The sequence below is a fragment of the Brachycentrus maculatus genome, unplaced genomic scaffold (assembly GCF_059751285.1).
Source record: "Brachycentrus maculatus isolate JH-2025_06_01 unplaced genomic scaffold, ASM5975128v1 h1tg000037l, whole genome shotgun sequence".
NCBI classification, from domain to species: domain Eukaryota; kingdom Metazoa; phylum Arthropoda; class Insecta; order Trichoptera; family Brachycentridae; genus Brachycentrus; species Brachycentrus maculatus.
The window spans coordinates 783,727-797,725 of NW_028280791.1; the positions used below are offsets into that span (position 1 = coordinate 783,727).

The 13,999-nt window shown below is 38.3% G+C and overlaps 1 protein-coding gene across 2 annotated transcripts in view; it reads right to left on the reverse strand.

Moving 5' to 3' along the window:
- Nucleotides 1-2,228: 2,228 nt before the first annotated feature.
- The window catches only part of LOC148312635 (protogenin B-like), a 168,305-nt gene continuing 156,534 nt past the window's right edge, over nt 2,229-13,999 (reverse strand). The window contains exons 11-18 of one of the 2 annotated variants that reach the window (XM_088275753.1): nt 12,606-12,884; nt 8,496-8,629; nt 7,569-7,747; nt 6,907-7,078; nt 5,889-6,006; nt 4,866-4,929; nt 3,723-3,827; nt 2,229-3,193 (exon numbers count right to left, since the gene is read on the reverse strand). In XM_088275753.1, the coding sequence (XP_088131879.1) occupies nt 2,726-3,193; nt 3,723-3,827; nt 4,866-4,929; nt 5,889-6,006; nt 6,907-7,078; nt 7,569-7,747; nt 8,496-8,629; nt 12,606-12,884 (1,519 nt within the window). In that variant the 3' untranslated portion in view covers nt 2,229-2,725. The remainder of the gene's footprint in view (nt 3,194-3,722; nt 3,828-4,865; nt 4,930-5,888; nt 6,007-6,906; nt 7,079-7,568; nt 7,748-8,495; nt 8,630-12,605; nt 12,885-13,999) is intronic. The other variant, XM_088275759.1, reaches the window with a different exon arrangement.

Genomic DNA, 13,999 nt, shown 5'->3' on the forward strand with positions numbered 1-13,999 from the left:
CATGGATTGGAGGAGTAAGAGAATATTTTTTATTAATAAAACTAAAAGGAAGTTATTGTTTTAAATAGTAACCTATGTGGTATCTTACTTATGTTGACAAATGATAAAATCAAAACTAGGAACCAAAAATGGGAATAAAAAACCTTACTCATACATCAAAAACCAATATTACGAAATAAAATATTTATATGTAAAAATATATATATATATATATATATATATATATATATATATATATATATATATATATATATATATATATATATATATATATATATATATATATATATATATATATATATATATATATATATATATATATATATATATATATATAAATATAAATATTTATGTGTATAAAATATATATATATATATATATATAAATATTTATGTGTATAAAATATATATATATATATATATATATATATATATATATATATATATATATATTTATTTATATATATATATATATATATATATATATATATATATATATATATATATATATATATATATATATATATATATATATATATATATATATATATATATATATGTGTATATATATATACATATAAATATATATTATATATATATATATATATATATATATCAGTTTACCCGCAATCATCCGATTATCCTTATTATACAAAAAAACTAATATTTACTAATTATAAATTGTTACTCCGATAGTATCAAAATTAGATCATGTATGTATCTTTATTTTAAAGTAAAAAATAAATAGGTTTATGTGCAATCTGAAATACTCAATGTTCTAAATTATGTACAAATGGAGGTTGAAAATAGGTGAAAATAGGTTGGAGAAAAAAGCAACAAACTAAATAATTAGTTACCGTACTGTCCAATCTTAGATTAAGTTCTTTTAAACTAGTTTTTGTACATTTGGTGCATTCAATCTGTATAATCATAGGTACGCATTCACATTACTTTACACTTTACTTGGGAAACAATACCAAAACTGCATACATTTCTCCCTTCTAGAGGTTTGTCCAACGATGGTTCAGTTACTCTCTATGTCCATTAACCCCACGAGCCAGGTTTTGGGCTTTACATACGGGAAGACAATTGGAAGGCAGGAGAACCCCAACAAGGGCGCCATATTTCCAGAAGATGAAACTCCAGGAGTCATTATCTTCAGTCACGAAGACCGGAATTTGAGGAAGATTTATAATAAAATACAAGATATTTTTCTCAACACTCAACTGCGCTAAAAAATATCGGTAGGTGTGAGGTAAATAATCATAAATCGAATCTCAAATGTTCAGGGAGACAAAGATATTTTACAGAATATTTTGCTCCCACTATTTGAGGAAGTAAGCGTAAAATTATTCAACATAATGTAGTGTTATGTAATTTTATGTTTACCTCTTAAAAACTAGCAGCAAAACATTCTAAAAATCACCATTCGTCCTGCCAAAAATTTTACATTTTGGATTTCCTATTATTAACCCCACCCTTGCAGATACAGAAATAGAATGCGTGAAGCTAGAATTTGTATTTTTGTATAGTTTCTAGTGATTGTAAAAAAAATATTACACATAAACAATAAAACAAAATAGTCAAAAACAATACTGCTTTTGAGAATACGCCATCGGAACATCCTGACATCGACATTTTTAATGTCATCTACCCAGAAAATAAAAACATAACTTTGTGAGACAATTCAGAAAGAAATGACCGTAAAAATTTAAATGCAAATTGAATCATTCGTGCTTGAGGGGTTAATGACTCCTATCCTGATATTTTACTTTTCTTTACTCTCAAGGAGCAAGAAAACGCGTTTCTGAAAATCTAGTGACGACTGGGACTATACACCCGACTCGCATTATAAGATTACGCGAACATACATACATACTTTACACATATGTATTATTTGTATATAAGTTTATAGAGAATTTAAGAAGAAGAATAAAGTTGAATTACGCCGACCATCTCTACCTAACAATTATTATTCCAAATAACAACATCGATTCAAGTACACATTGACATTCAACTAACACCAAACTTCAATCTTATTATTAACGCTTTCTCATGCGTGACGATAGAAACCGGAAATGTTTTCTCAAGACTCGATTAAAGAAAAATAATAACGCTTAATAAACCACAAGTTAGTTTTTAGTCGCAGAAGGCCAAATTCCTGTATTAAATTTATCTTAATTTTATTTCTGCATATCAGATATATCAAAATACAACCATTTTTGACGATTTTTTTCATTTTCTTATTAAAAAATCTACACGAGTTTAACATTTATATGTAAAGTTCACATATTGAACATCAATAGAATATTGCCACACGTTTACCTACTTAATGGGAGATAGGCAACATTACATGGGATACTACTCGGAGGTATTCACACTTCCAACATTACGACACGGTGTCAGTAGACACCCGGACAATTCACATCCAGATATTAAAACACCTAACATTGACTATTGACGCACACTCGCCAAGCTACGTAAACTGTAAACGCTCCGCATACCTTACCGGACACACGAGTAATAAACTAAATAATAAAAAGGTAATGGTTCAAAATTGCCGAAGTAAAGGATCACATTTGGTGTGGAAATAAAGACGGGTATATTAATTACTATACAATTTGGGTTCTCGGCTAAGAGCTCGATGCAGAAACAAAATGTACACTCCGACATCCCTCGTGGCCGCCTGCCGCTGTAGTTCTGTTCTCCCGTCACCCGGCGACGCCTCACCCGTTGGGCCCCAGGGCCGGGGCTATGCGCCGAGCGCTGCCGTTCTCCCGGTAGTCCAGCGTGACCGCCGCGTCCACCGTCGAGCTGTTCTTCGCCAGCAAGGGGCCGCTCGGCGATTTGTTGTAGTTCATGGCGCCCGACTTGGCGTCCACAATGGCGACTGTATCGTTATCGTAGACGTCACCCTCCTTGGCCCTCTTGCTGTTAGCTACCTCGGAGTTGGAATTCCTGTCGACCCGGATCCCGTTGGTGATGTCCGCCTGCACGACGATGGTGTCGCTGCCCTCGTAGCCGCGGTAGCGAGAGTTGTCTGCGGAGACGGAGTGCTCCAGGATACTCTCCGCAGTGACGTCGGGCAGCTCTTCGTACCTGGAGAGGTCCAGAGTCCCGTCGTATACGGGTCCCGTGACTTCCTTTCCCAGAAGAGGACGACAATTACCGTTGGGAACGCTTTTCTTGTTAAACTGAAAATAATATTCGTGCTTTAATAATAAATAAATAAATCTCGATCCTTCGCCGAGTTGAGGTATCGATCCCGCATATCGTAGTCATACAGGAGAAAGTGACCAAGTGCATTGTTTTACAAAAACGTGATCATTGACTATTTTATATCTTACTAGCTTAATATTGCCCTGAAAATATCCCAAAGGATTTTAAACTTGGAAGTATAATATATTAACTTGGTAAAAATGACTAACTGCATTGATGTTTATTTTCTTGCCAACCAAAAGTGACTTAAATGGCCCTCCTGAACATTTTACGATTTGGTAGTTGGTCACTTTCTCCTGTACGACTACGATATGTACATAACGTCCTGACGAATCCGACAGTTTTACATCGAAGCATTCGAAAGTGAATCAAAAATATATTTCCAAAGCATTCTAAAAATATCACACCAATATTAAATAATTTTTGTGAAGATATGGAGGAAATATAGATTTGAAATAAGTAGGTAGTGACTAGGGAGGCATAAGACAGGTGAAGTTTACTCACTCTGGGATTCTCTGTAATACGAATGTGACCATTCAGTAGAGGTTCGCCAAATTGTCTTCCCGTGGCCACCTCTGACTCAACACCATTTATACAAATCACTCCACCCTTAAATATATACAATACATCACAACGAGAAACAATTACATATTCACAACACCATAATGGTCACTGTAGCCCGTAAGCAATGAAAGTGTCTTTACTCGTTACATATTCTCAACAACTTTTGAGTTGCAATGAACATACTCTAGAACATTGCAATTACAGTAAAAGCTCCTTAATTCCATCAATCATAGTCTAATTTTTATATAATTTGACAAATATTACAAAACACTACTTCGTTCTGAAGTTCTTAAATTAAATAATGAGAAAGGAGTGGAAAAAAAATTTATAAATTTTTTTTTACGTAAAAAAAAATGTTATTTAATCGATTTAATGAATTCAATATATTTGACTGCCAATTTCATTCGCTGCTTTTATTACTTTGTCATCAAAAAATACAAACTGCTCTCAAAACACCGGGGCTCTTCATGGAAAATGAGAAAAACACAATTGATTTTTTTATGTTAGCTTCATCATTTTCAAATTAACAAGCTTTTATTGTTAAAATATATTTTTTTAAATATTTAAAACATTAATGATATAAAAAATTTGTATTTACATAATCATAAAAAAATCTATAGTAAATATTGAAATTTAGAAATACGTAACATAAAATTACATTTTCATTGCCAGAAATTACAGTGACAAATAAAAACAATAATAACAAATAATAATAACAAATAAAAACAACAAATAAAAACAATGATTAAAAATACGCACATGAAATAAAATAATTCAAAGAGAAATTTTACATAATTATTTATAGAAACAATATATATGTGTGTATGTACTTTGAAAGATACAATTATATTCTACATTGTGTGTTCAGAAAAGGATATTTATAGAATCTTAAAGTTGGTGTAAGAATTTGTTCAGAATTAGAATAAAAGCAACGTGACGTAACTTTGGTGTGATAATCATCTATGTTTTGGAAATATTTACACTGTTCATGCAAAACAATTAAGGAAGAAAGTAGATGTTAGAGTGTGTGTACTTTAACGGTATAAACACGACACTTATATAAAAATAACAACGCTGAATTACCTTTGAGTCAATATCCGACGGTTGTCCCATCAGTTTCTGACATTCAAAGTCTCTTCTGCCAACCCTAGCAAAAAAAAACTTGATTAGTTACAAAGACATATCCCTATCCTTATCCCTCTAATACAATTTAAAGAAGATAGAAAGAGACCGAGCATATTCAACCATTTTCTGGTGCAACAGAGTAAATGCCAGACTGGTGAAATAGCTTTGTTATATAGTAAAGATCCATTAGTTTGAAATTCAAGCGACAAAATTTTGCAACGAAAAAAATACAAAATTACAAATCTTCAAAAAAATATTTAAATTTTCGCAGTACTTCACAAAAGCACACAAAGTCGAAATACATGCGCAAAAAAATAATAAATATCATTTCAAATATTTGCACACTATAGACAAGAATGATATTTCTATCCGTTCAGTCGATTGATGCTTATGGACGGAAAGGGTATTTTTACCTTCTGCGCTGAACTCATTTCAAAGTCAGAAAAGAAGGAATTACATACTTAAATATGTTTTTATTAAACATTAAATGTTTTTATATGGATATTATGTACCAATCTCTTTAAGATATGTACACAATTATCAAAACCCGTCGCCAGCGTTTCGCAAGCGCAAAAAACACCCGTCCAAATGTCTTAATAGTGCAAAAGCATACCCTTACCCTTTTACTTCCTTCCACTCACACACACACACACACACACACTCACACTTTTTTTATATTTTCTTTTTTATCTCTTAATGTTTTTGATAGTTATTATAACATAAATGTGGAATTGTGGAATTGGATTTATTTTTATTAATGTAACTATTTTTTATTTTATACTTTTTTAATGTCCGATCCCCGAACAAATAAAAAAATAATAATAAAATAATTCAACCGATTGATTTTAAACATAAACAGTAGAAATCAAACCCATGGAAAAAGAAAACATATGGTGGCAAGACTGAGATTGGCATTAATTTGTATCAGTTGTCGTTTGGCAGGAAAGGGTGGATGAGATTTGAGGATTGAAATGAACTCACCTGTTGGAAGGTGGGGTGGCTGCCAGCTGTTGCCGACGCATCTTGCGATGTTGCCACAAGATGCCGTTTGCAAAGCAGAACACAAACAGAACCGACAGAATAACTCCCAAAGTGATTCCTAAAATAAATCAGTCCCGTAAGATTTCATCACTATCAGTATACCTGTTCATCTGTATGGAATTCTTCAGTGGGTAAACCGCATCCTTAACCATTCCTTCTCGGCAACATATATTTATTGCAATTTGTCTTTAATAACGAGAATATCGGTATAAAATATAATAGCTCAGAATTTTTGTATTCCTCTGTAATACAATTACGTATTACATAAAACTATTTTAATATACAGTTATTAATTTGCGTCAGCTTCCGTAGTGTAATGGTCAGCACGCTCGGCTACCGTTCTGGAGGTCCAGGGTTCGATTCCCAAGGGGGGTAAAATAAATATAAGTGATTTTTTCACTGTAATATTTATTCAATATTACCCTGAACTGGTACCTGAAGCGGAGGGCCGATTACCTTTCCTTCGTGTGTAAACGATCAAGATAACACTGCGTTTATATGACGCAGTGCCCTATGCACCATTGGGGTGCAGATAAGGGTTTTTAATATTATTATTATTATTAATTTGTAGCGATGGAAGTAATTAATTTTCTGAAAAAAACAGGGATAAAAATCACCAACAAACATGTGCGTGCCATGCTTTGCGTACCTTGTCTTGATACTGTTTCCGCCAATCTCCTTTTAGTAGCATGCAATTTGTCCTTCGGGTGGTTGTGTTAATACGCCAGCTATGGCGGCTACTTGCGATGTATTCACAATTTCAGATACTTACCAGAGCTAACATTACAAAATTGTTATATTTCAACTTCAACAATGATCAATGAAAGTGACATTTAGGTGTATTCACATTTTTCCGTTTTTAAATCACATTTTCATATGGTGTACAAAATACATATCGCCGTTGCGCGTGGAAGTTAAAAATGATATTTATGTAGTTTTATATGTGAAAAGAATTTACCAAAGTTCCGTTCTGAGATGGAGTCTTTTTCAGCTACGGGCGGCACAGAGTTGTTGTTCTCCACAGCCACATCAGCCTTGGTCCGCGGGGGGATGGTGATCACTTTCCCCCCTTCCTCGCCCCTCAGGGACACCATGACGTAGCACACGGCGTCCGTGTCTAGTTCCGGTAACTGAAATACATTTGCCAATAATAATATAGGGTGTTTTTTTTTAGATATACAATTTGAATTTCCCACAGTAAATTGATGGCCCGCCGTGCCACGCTTTAAATAATTTGTAGTAGGTAAGTCAGGATATGAAAAATTGAGGGTTAGGCCACTTTTGCGCTGACATTCTCAATTAGGGTCGGAGTTAATGAAAAAACTACCCGCAAACAACTTAAAACAAGTAAACTTTATGAAATAAAACTACTTTTTATAAATATAAAGCCACTTTTTATTGGTACTTTTCTCCAACCGGTTTTGACAAGAACCTTGTCATCATCAGGGTTAAACATGTACTAAAGTACCAATAAAAAGTAATTGAAAACAAAGTTTATAAAATGTACCACCAAGTATCTGAGAAAAACATTTTTAAAATGTGTAATGAACTAGTACTAATCGCGAATTGGCAATGTGAAGGAGGACCACAAGAGTGTGTGTGAGAGAGCTCGGTCCATACCTGCAGCTGGGTGGAGTTGGTGACGTTCCTGGAGGCCCACTTGGGCAGGGGGGCCCGCAGGTCCTGGCTGTAGTACACGGTGTAGAGCGCCTCCCCGGGACTGCTCTTGTGCGCCCATGACACCTGCACCACGCCCCCCTGCAGCACCTCCCACCGCACGTCTGTCACCGAACTCCATTCTGAAACGTCAACAGGCATCCTCACTATCCGCAAACATTTTCTATTCAAGGTACACCTACCAAATTAAGAAATTTCAGAGGTGCATATTTACTATATTATGGTAACCTATTTAACATTTTATGTTTAATGCCAAATGTGAGCCTACTTAACTAAGCACAGGCAATCAAAATTTAGAGCAATTGTGTTAGCAACTAGACTTTTTTCCGCGGCACACCAACTAATCACCATGGCACACCAGTGTGCCGCGGCACACACTTTGCAGAACAATGCGCTACACTATACGAAATCGGTGTGCCGTGAGCCGGATACAGGTCAAATTCTATGTATTTGACATTTTACAATTTTTCATTATGTGTGACAAATTATTTTTCACAATATTGTTTCAAAATGTAGTAAGGAATAATTATATAACTAAATAATTATTCTACAACATTTTGAAATCTGGATTATCTCCAACTGAGAGTTATTTATTACATTATTTTTTGGACACTCAAAATGTTCTAAAGCTAGTTCAATTATAAGCTAAAAAAAAATTTAAATCATGTTTTCAGGCGTTTCTCAAGTAAGTGAATATAATCCAGGATTCGGACCTCACATACAAATTGAAGAGTTTCTGCTTAATAAAAAGCTTTTCTCATCTCACCATAGATGGTTAAAGTGATCTCGCGCATACTGTGTTACGAGTTTGATCAATTATTTTTTTGGAATTTCATTGTTTTTAAGAAAGAAAAATAATGTATAACATACGTTCGTGTTTTGTGCGGCATTCGGTAGTTTCACTGAAGGGGCCCCTCCTCCTCTGGTTTTGCATGATAGCTTGGACCTTGAAGCCGTACAGTGTTCCCGGATCTAACCCCATAATCTCCGTCCAGCTATTGAGGCTGTAACCATACAAGAAATATGTACCAACTGGGACATTAGCTATATTCAATTATAACTGAATTAAAGATTTTCGCATAAGGACAGGAAGGGTATTTTTATCTTCTGCGTCGGCCTCATTTCAAAGTCAGAAAAGAAGGAATTACATATTTAATATTTTTTTTTGAGTATTAGGTATTATTATCTTCTTTCTTTCTTTTTCCATGTTCGCTCCCTAGGTGGAGCATATGGCCAACACGAGTCGTCTCCAAGTCACTCTGTCACGCGCCATCTCCTTGGCTTTCTCCCAGGTCAGTCCGGCGTCTCGAAGTTCCGCTGAGTATAGTCAGTGAATGGTCGTCAGCGGCCTTCCGGGGCGCCGGAATCCTCGGGGTTGGAAGAAGAGACATGAGGGGTTGATGCCCTCAGGTGGCATTCTAAGGACATGTCCCAACCATGTCCACCTTCTTCTCTTCAGGACTTCCAGTATGAGGGGCTGTTGAGTTCTTCTCCTCACATCGTCATTCCTGACGAAGTCATACCACTTTATACCCAGTATTCGCCTCAGGCATCTATTTTCAAAACTTGCTAGTTTCTTGCTTTGAGCTTTGGTGAGGTGCCACGACTCACATCCGTACAGCAACACTGTGAGGATGCAGGCGTTAAAGAGACGACACTTGGTTTTTGTCGAGTAAAGCAGTGAGTCCCAGACATTGCGCATTTTATTGAATATAGCTCCTGCCATTCCGAGCCGTACATTCAGTTCCTTCTGGACACTACCATCCTCCACCATGAGTGTTCCAAGGTATCTGAAGGTGTCGACTCGAACGAGCGCTCGTCCCTCACAAGTAAGATGTTGATCTCGGTCCGGACAGGCTGAGTTGCACATGACATTGGTCTTTTTGGCGTTCACTCTTAGGCCTAACCGAGCGGAGTTTATTTGAAGGGAGTCAATTATATCTTGCAGGGCTCCGATCGATGTATCTATTAGAACTGCATCGTCCGCATATTCTAAATCGCATAATTTCTGAGCAGGACTCACTGCAATTCCTCGATCCGGTGGAATTGACATTCGTAGGATGAAGTCAAACATGATGATGAAGAGAAATGGGGCTAGTACACAGCCTTGCTTCACCCCAGTAGAGACCTCAAATGGTTCACTGCACACATCATCTATTCTAACGCAGCATTCGCTGTTAGTGTGAAGCGCCCTGATAATGGCCACAATTTTGACAGGAACTCCATATGCTTCTATGATATTCCAAAGAGAAGACCTATGCGGGCTGTCGAAAGCTTTTTTGTAGTCTACAAAACAGCAGGCAAGGGCGCAGTTCCATTCGTTACTTTGCTGTAACAGGCATCGTAAGTTATGTATATGGTCAGCGCACGCCCTGCCTGGTAGAAAGCTCGCTTGGTTCTCTCTGAGGACTCGCATTATTGGTTTTTGGATTCTTGCCAAAATTATTTGTGCCAGAATTTTTCCAGGAACGCTTAAAAGAGTAATGCCACGGTAGTTATCACACAACAGCGGATCACCCTTTTTGTGGAGGGCTATAACTTCCCCGTTTACCCAATCCTTCGGGCACCTTTCCTCTTCCCATACCTTAGAAAGTAGGTGATACAGGGGGTCGAGGAGAGCGTCCATGTCACTCTTGACGTATTCCGGATGTATTTCGTCGACACCAGGCGCCTTTCCGTTTTTCAGCTTTTTAATAGCTGATATAATTTCAGTATGCGTTGGAGTGCTTTGCGAAATATCGTGTGCTCGCGGAATGTTCAGTTGGGCAGAAACTGAGGGCACATGGAGGGGGTCTAAGGGGGGTGGACGATTTAGCACGCGGCAGAAGTGATCTCTCCATATGCTTTTCACGCAATCGGGCTCAGACTCGATTTGGCCGCTCGGGCCATGAACTGGGCCTGCGGTCGGGGGCCGCTTACCACAGATTTGGTGCGTAATCTTAAAAAGCTTAGAAGTATCACCTCTACGGGCTGCTTGTTCGGCTGCTGCTATTTGTGTGTCCAGGGAACGGCGTTTATCCCGCCTTGCGGATCTTTTGACAGCCAGGTGCTTCCATTTATATTGCGCTCGGAGACTTTGGAGCTTACCCTGGTCAGTTTCCGCATCTTTTAAGAGTTTTATGTTGGCCCTTTCTTCTATTAATTCCCACGTTTCATCCGACATCCATTTGGGTCGATTTGACGGCTTCATTCCGAGAACCCTTTGAGCTGACGTAACTATGGCTGTTTTGATGTTATGCCATGTGCTTTCGATAGGGTCATTATCATCGGAATGTTGCTGCTCGAGTCCCTCCCTGACGGCGATATCATAGTTAAGCCAGGACATTGTCTCCTTCAGCTTATCGATGTTGACCTGACTCCTCTTCTTTGGCTTGGCAGTGCGATTTAATTTCAGCCTTATTTTGCCTGTGAGTAGCTCATGATCACTATAGATATCGGCGCCTCTGTATGTGCGGACGTCTAGGAGTTCTCTACGATGGGCTGCAGTGTAAAGAAAATGGTCAATCTGCGTTTTTGTATTGCCATCGGGAGAAGTCCAAGTATACTTGTGGATATTTTTGTGAGGAAAAATTGTACCACCTATTAAGAGCTCATTTAAGGTTGCGAGTTCGATGAGCCGCTCACCGTTATCGTTAATGCAACCGAGGCCGTGGCTACCCATCACTGTTGGACCGAGTGCTACGTTGGTGCCGACTCTTGCGTTAAGGTCTCCCATTACAATGACGCGGTCCCTTTTCGGGACCGAGGATATTGCGGAGTGCAGAGAGTCGTAAAAAGCATCTTTAACGTGATCGTCGGCATCTTCTGTGGGGGCATAGCATTGGAGTATGGTTACAGAGCTATTTGTGGTTTTGAAAGTTGCGCGTAAAACTCTTTCAGAAATTGGTTCCCATTTTTGGAGGCAGCGAGCCGCTTTTTCTGTCATTATAAGTGCCACTCCCTGTCGATGGTACTGCTCTTGTCCTGAATAGATGATTGTGTGTTTCTCCAGCAGTTTCTTTCCTGAGCCTTTCCATCGCGTCTCGCTCAGTCCCAGGATGTCCAATTTGTACATCTTCATGATGCGAGTAGCGTGCAGGTCTTTTCCAGGAGTGCGCATGGTTCGCACATTATATGTGCCAACGTGAAGCGTTGCACTGTTGGAGAGTAATTCCTTATCTTTAACATTATCCTTTTTACGTTTGCCGGGCCGTGAGTCAGGTGTTTGTGTCCGAGGCTGACTTGTTGTTGGTATCGTAATCATGTTTATTTAAAGAGACCGGGTGATTAACCCTGCGCTCTCGAGGCCTGGGCAGGTGCCCTGAAGGATGGCTCATCCTGGTTTTTCTGTAGGGGTGTATTCCTTCCCTTAGCTGGGGGGGGTCTCGTTATTAGGCGCCAGACAATCGCCTTTCGTCCTCTTCCCGTTAGCTACAGTTTTCGCCAAAGGCTCTGACTGCATTACCAGGACCTACGACGGGGACGTGGGAAGAAGGGCTTGCTAGGGGTCTACGGTCACTAAGGGCCTGAAGGTTGGCTTTTCTCAGCATTTTATAGGAATGTTCTGTCCAGCACAGAATATACCACTGAGGCCATTCCCCAGCCTTTAAGGTTATTATTATCTAGACTATGTTAAATCCGCATTCCCTCCAAATGATAATTACCCATTCAAATTTATAGATTTGGCGTTTAATTTGTAGAACTTTATTTTAATTTATATATTAAATGTTAAAATCAAAAAGTGATTTTTAGAGTCTAGAGTGATTTTCAAACTAATTTCCTATTCTAAAGGTGGGGAATGACCGAAGCATTTCGTCGTAACGTAACGTCGTAACGTCATTCGCGGTGAGCATACGACTTCGGATGGAGCGCTCGGAATGCTGTACTGACTATGCAAATGCTGGTATGCTGGCGTAACGTGTTACATTACGACGAAATGACTCCGGTCAGTCCCCACCTTAAGGTTGCACTGCGACCTGCCTAGAGCTGTAGCGGGCTTACCTCTCGATGCACCTCTCCCGGTAGGTGGGAGAGGCCGGGTCGACATCACCCTCCGGCAGCCGCATGTAGCACAGGATGAAGAAGTAGCCGTCCTGACTGGCCTCGGCCGCATCGCAGCGCCACGACACGTTGACAGAGCGCGCGCCCGTGGCCTCCGCGCGCACCCATGCAGGCCGCAGGGCCCTGCCGCCACCCGCCCACTCCCCGCCCTCCTCTTCCTCCTCTTCCTCCCCTTCCAGCTGCTTCTGACTGCTCACGTCCAGCTCCTCCAGATGCGGCCTGTTGCAAACGGACGCAGTTTTATTTTGATGAAATTTACTGAACCTTTATAACGGGATTGTCTCATCTACAAACCCATGACAGCTGTAGGATGGCAAAGTGACTAAACATGTCATTAAAGTCAGCCCCTATCATGTAAATTACATCTTGACCCAAATTAACCCTGTAGTTTTTTAACAGGCACAAACTTTTTCACACATGATAAATAAAAAAAATATTAACCTTTCTGGGAGTACAACAATTGATGTCCGGTTTTCTCTGGGGAGTGGGTTCTTTTTACATGAAATTTTTTTTTTCGAAATCTATGTATTACAAAGAGAAATTATGTAAAAAATTAATTAAATAAAACACCTCTTTGAAATATTTTAAATTATGACCAAATTACATACAAACATCCACAGATGTCATTGCTTTACAAGTTAAATCATACCAACTGACAGACGGACTTCGACATTCATTAATTTCGATATTCCTTTGAAGGAAATTCGCACTGACTTCATTTACGTCCACACTTCCAGAAAGGTAAATTTCTTTTACATATTTATTTCATCCAGAAAACTATAGAGATCTAATATATGAGTCACATTATTTTTGTCGTGTAAGTATCACGAGTTTATTTTTACTATGTTATTTCACTTAGTGTATGCAAATGTTTTAATTCCAAACTAGAGTATGTAACAAAGAGTGTTCGTATGCAACTATTTTGGTGGGAAAAATAACTATCTATTACACCAACATTATTTTTAAATATGTTGGCGGTTCATTTTTATTAGCAACAGTCAGTAAATTGCTGTTTATACTTTCCATTACAAATATGGTAGGGTTAAAAATCTATCCATTACTTCATTCAAACCCTTATCCGCACCCCAATGGCGCATAGGGCACTGCATCATATAAACGCAGTGTTATCTTGATCGTTAACACATGAAGGAAAGGTGATCAGCCCTCCACTTCAGGTACCAGTCCGGGGTAATTTGGAATAAATATTACAGTGAAAAAATCACTTATATTTATTCTACCTCCCTTGTGAAACGAACCCGGGACCTCCAGAACGGTAGCCGAGAGTGCTAACCATTACACTACGGAGGCGGACGAAAAATGAATACAGTATATAA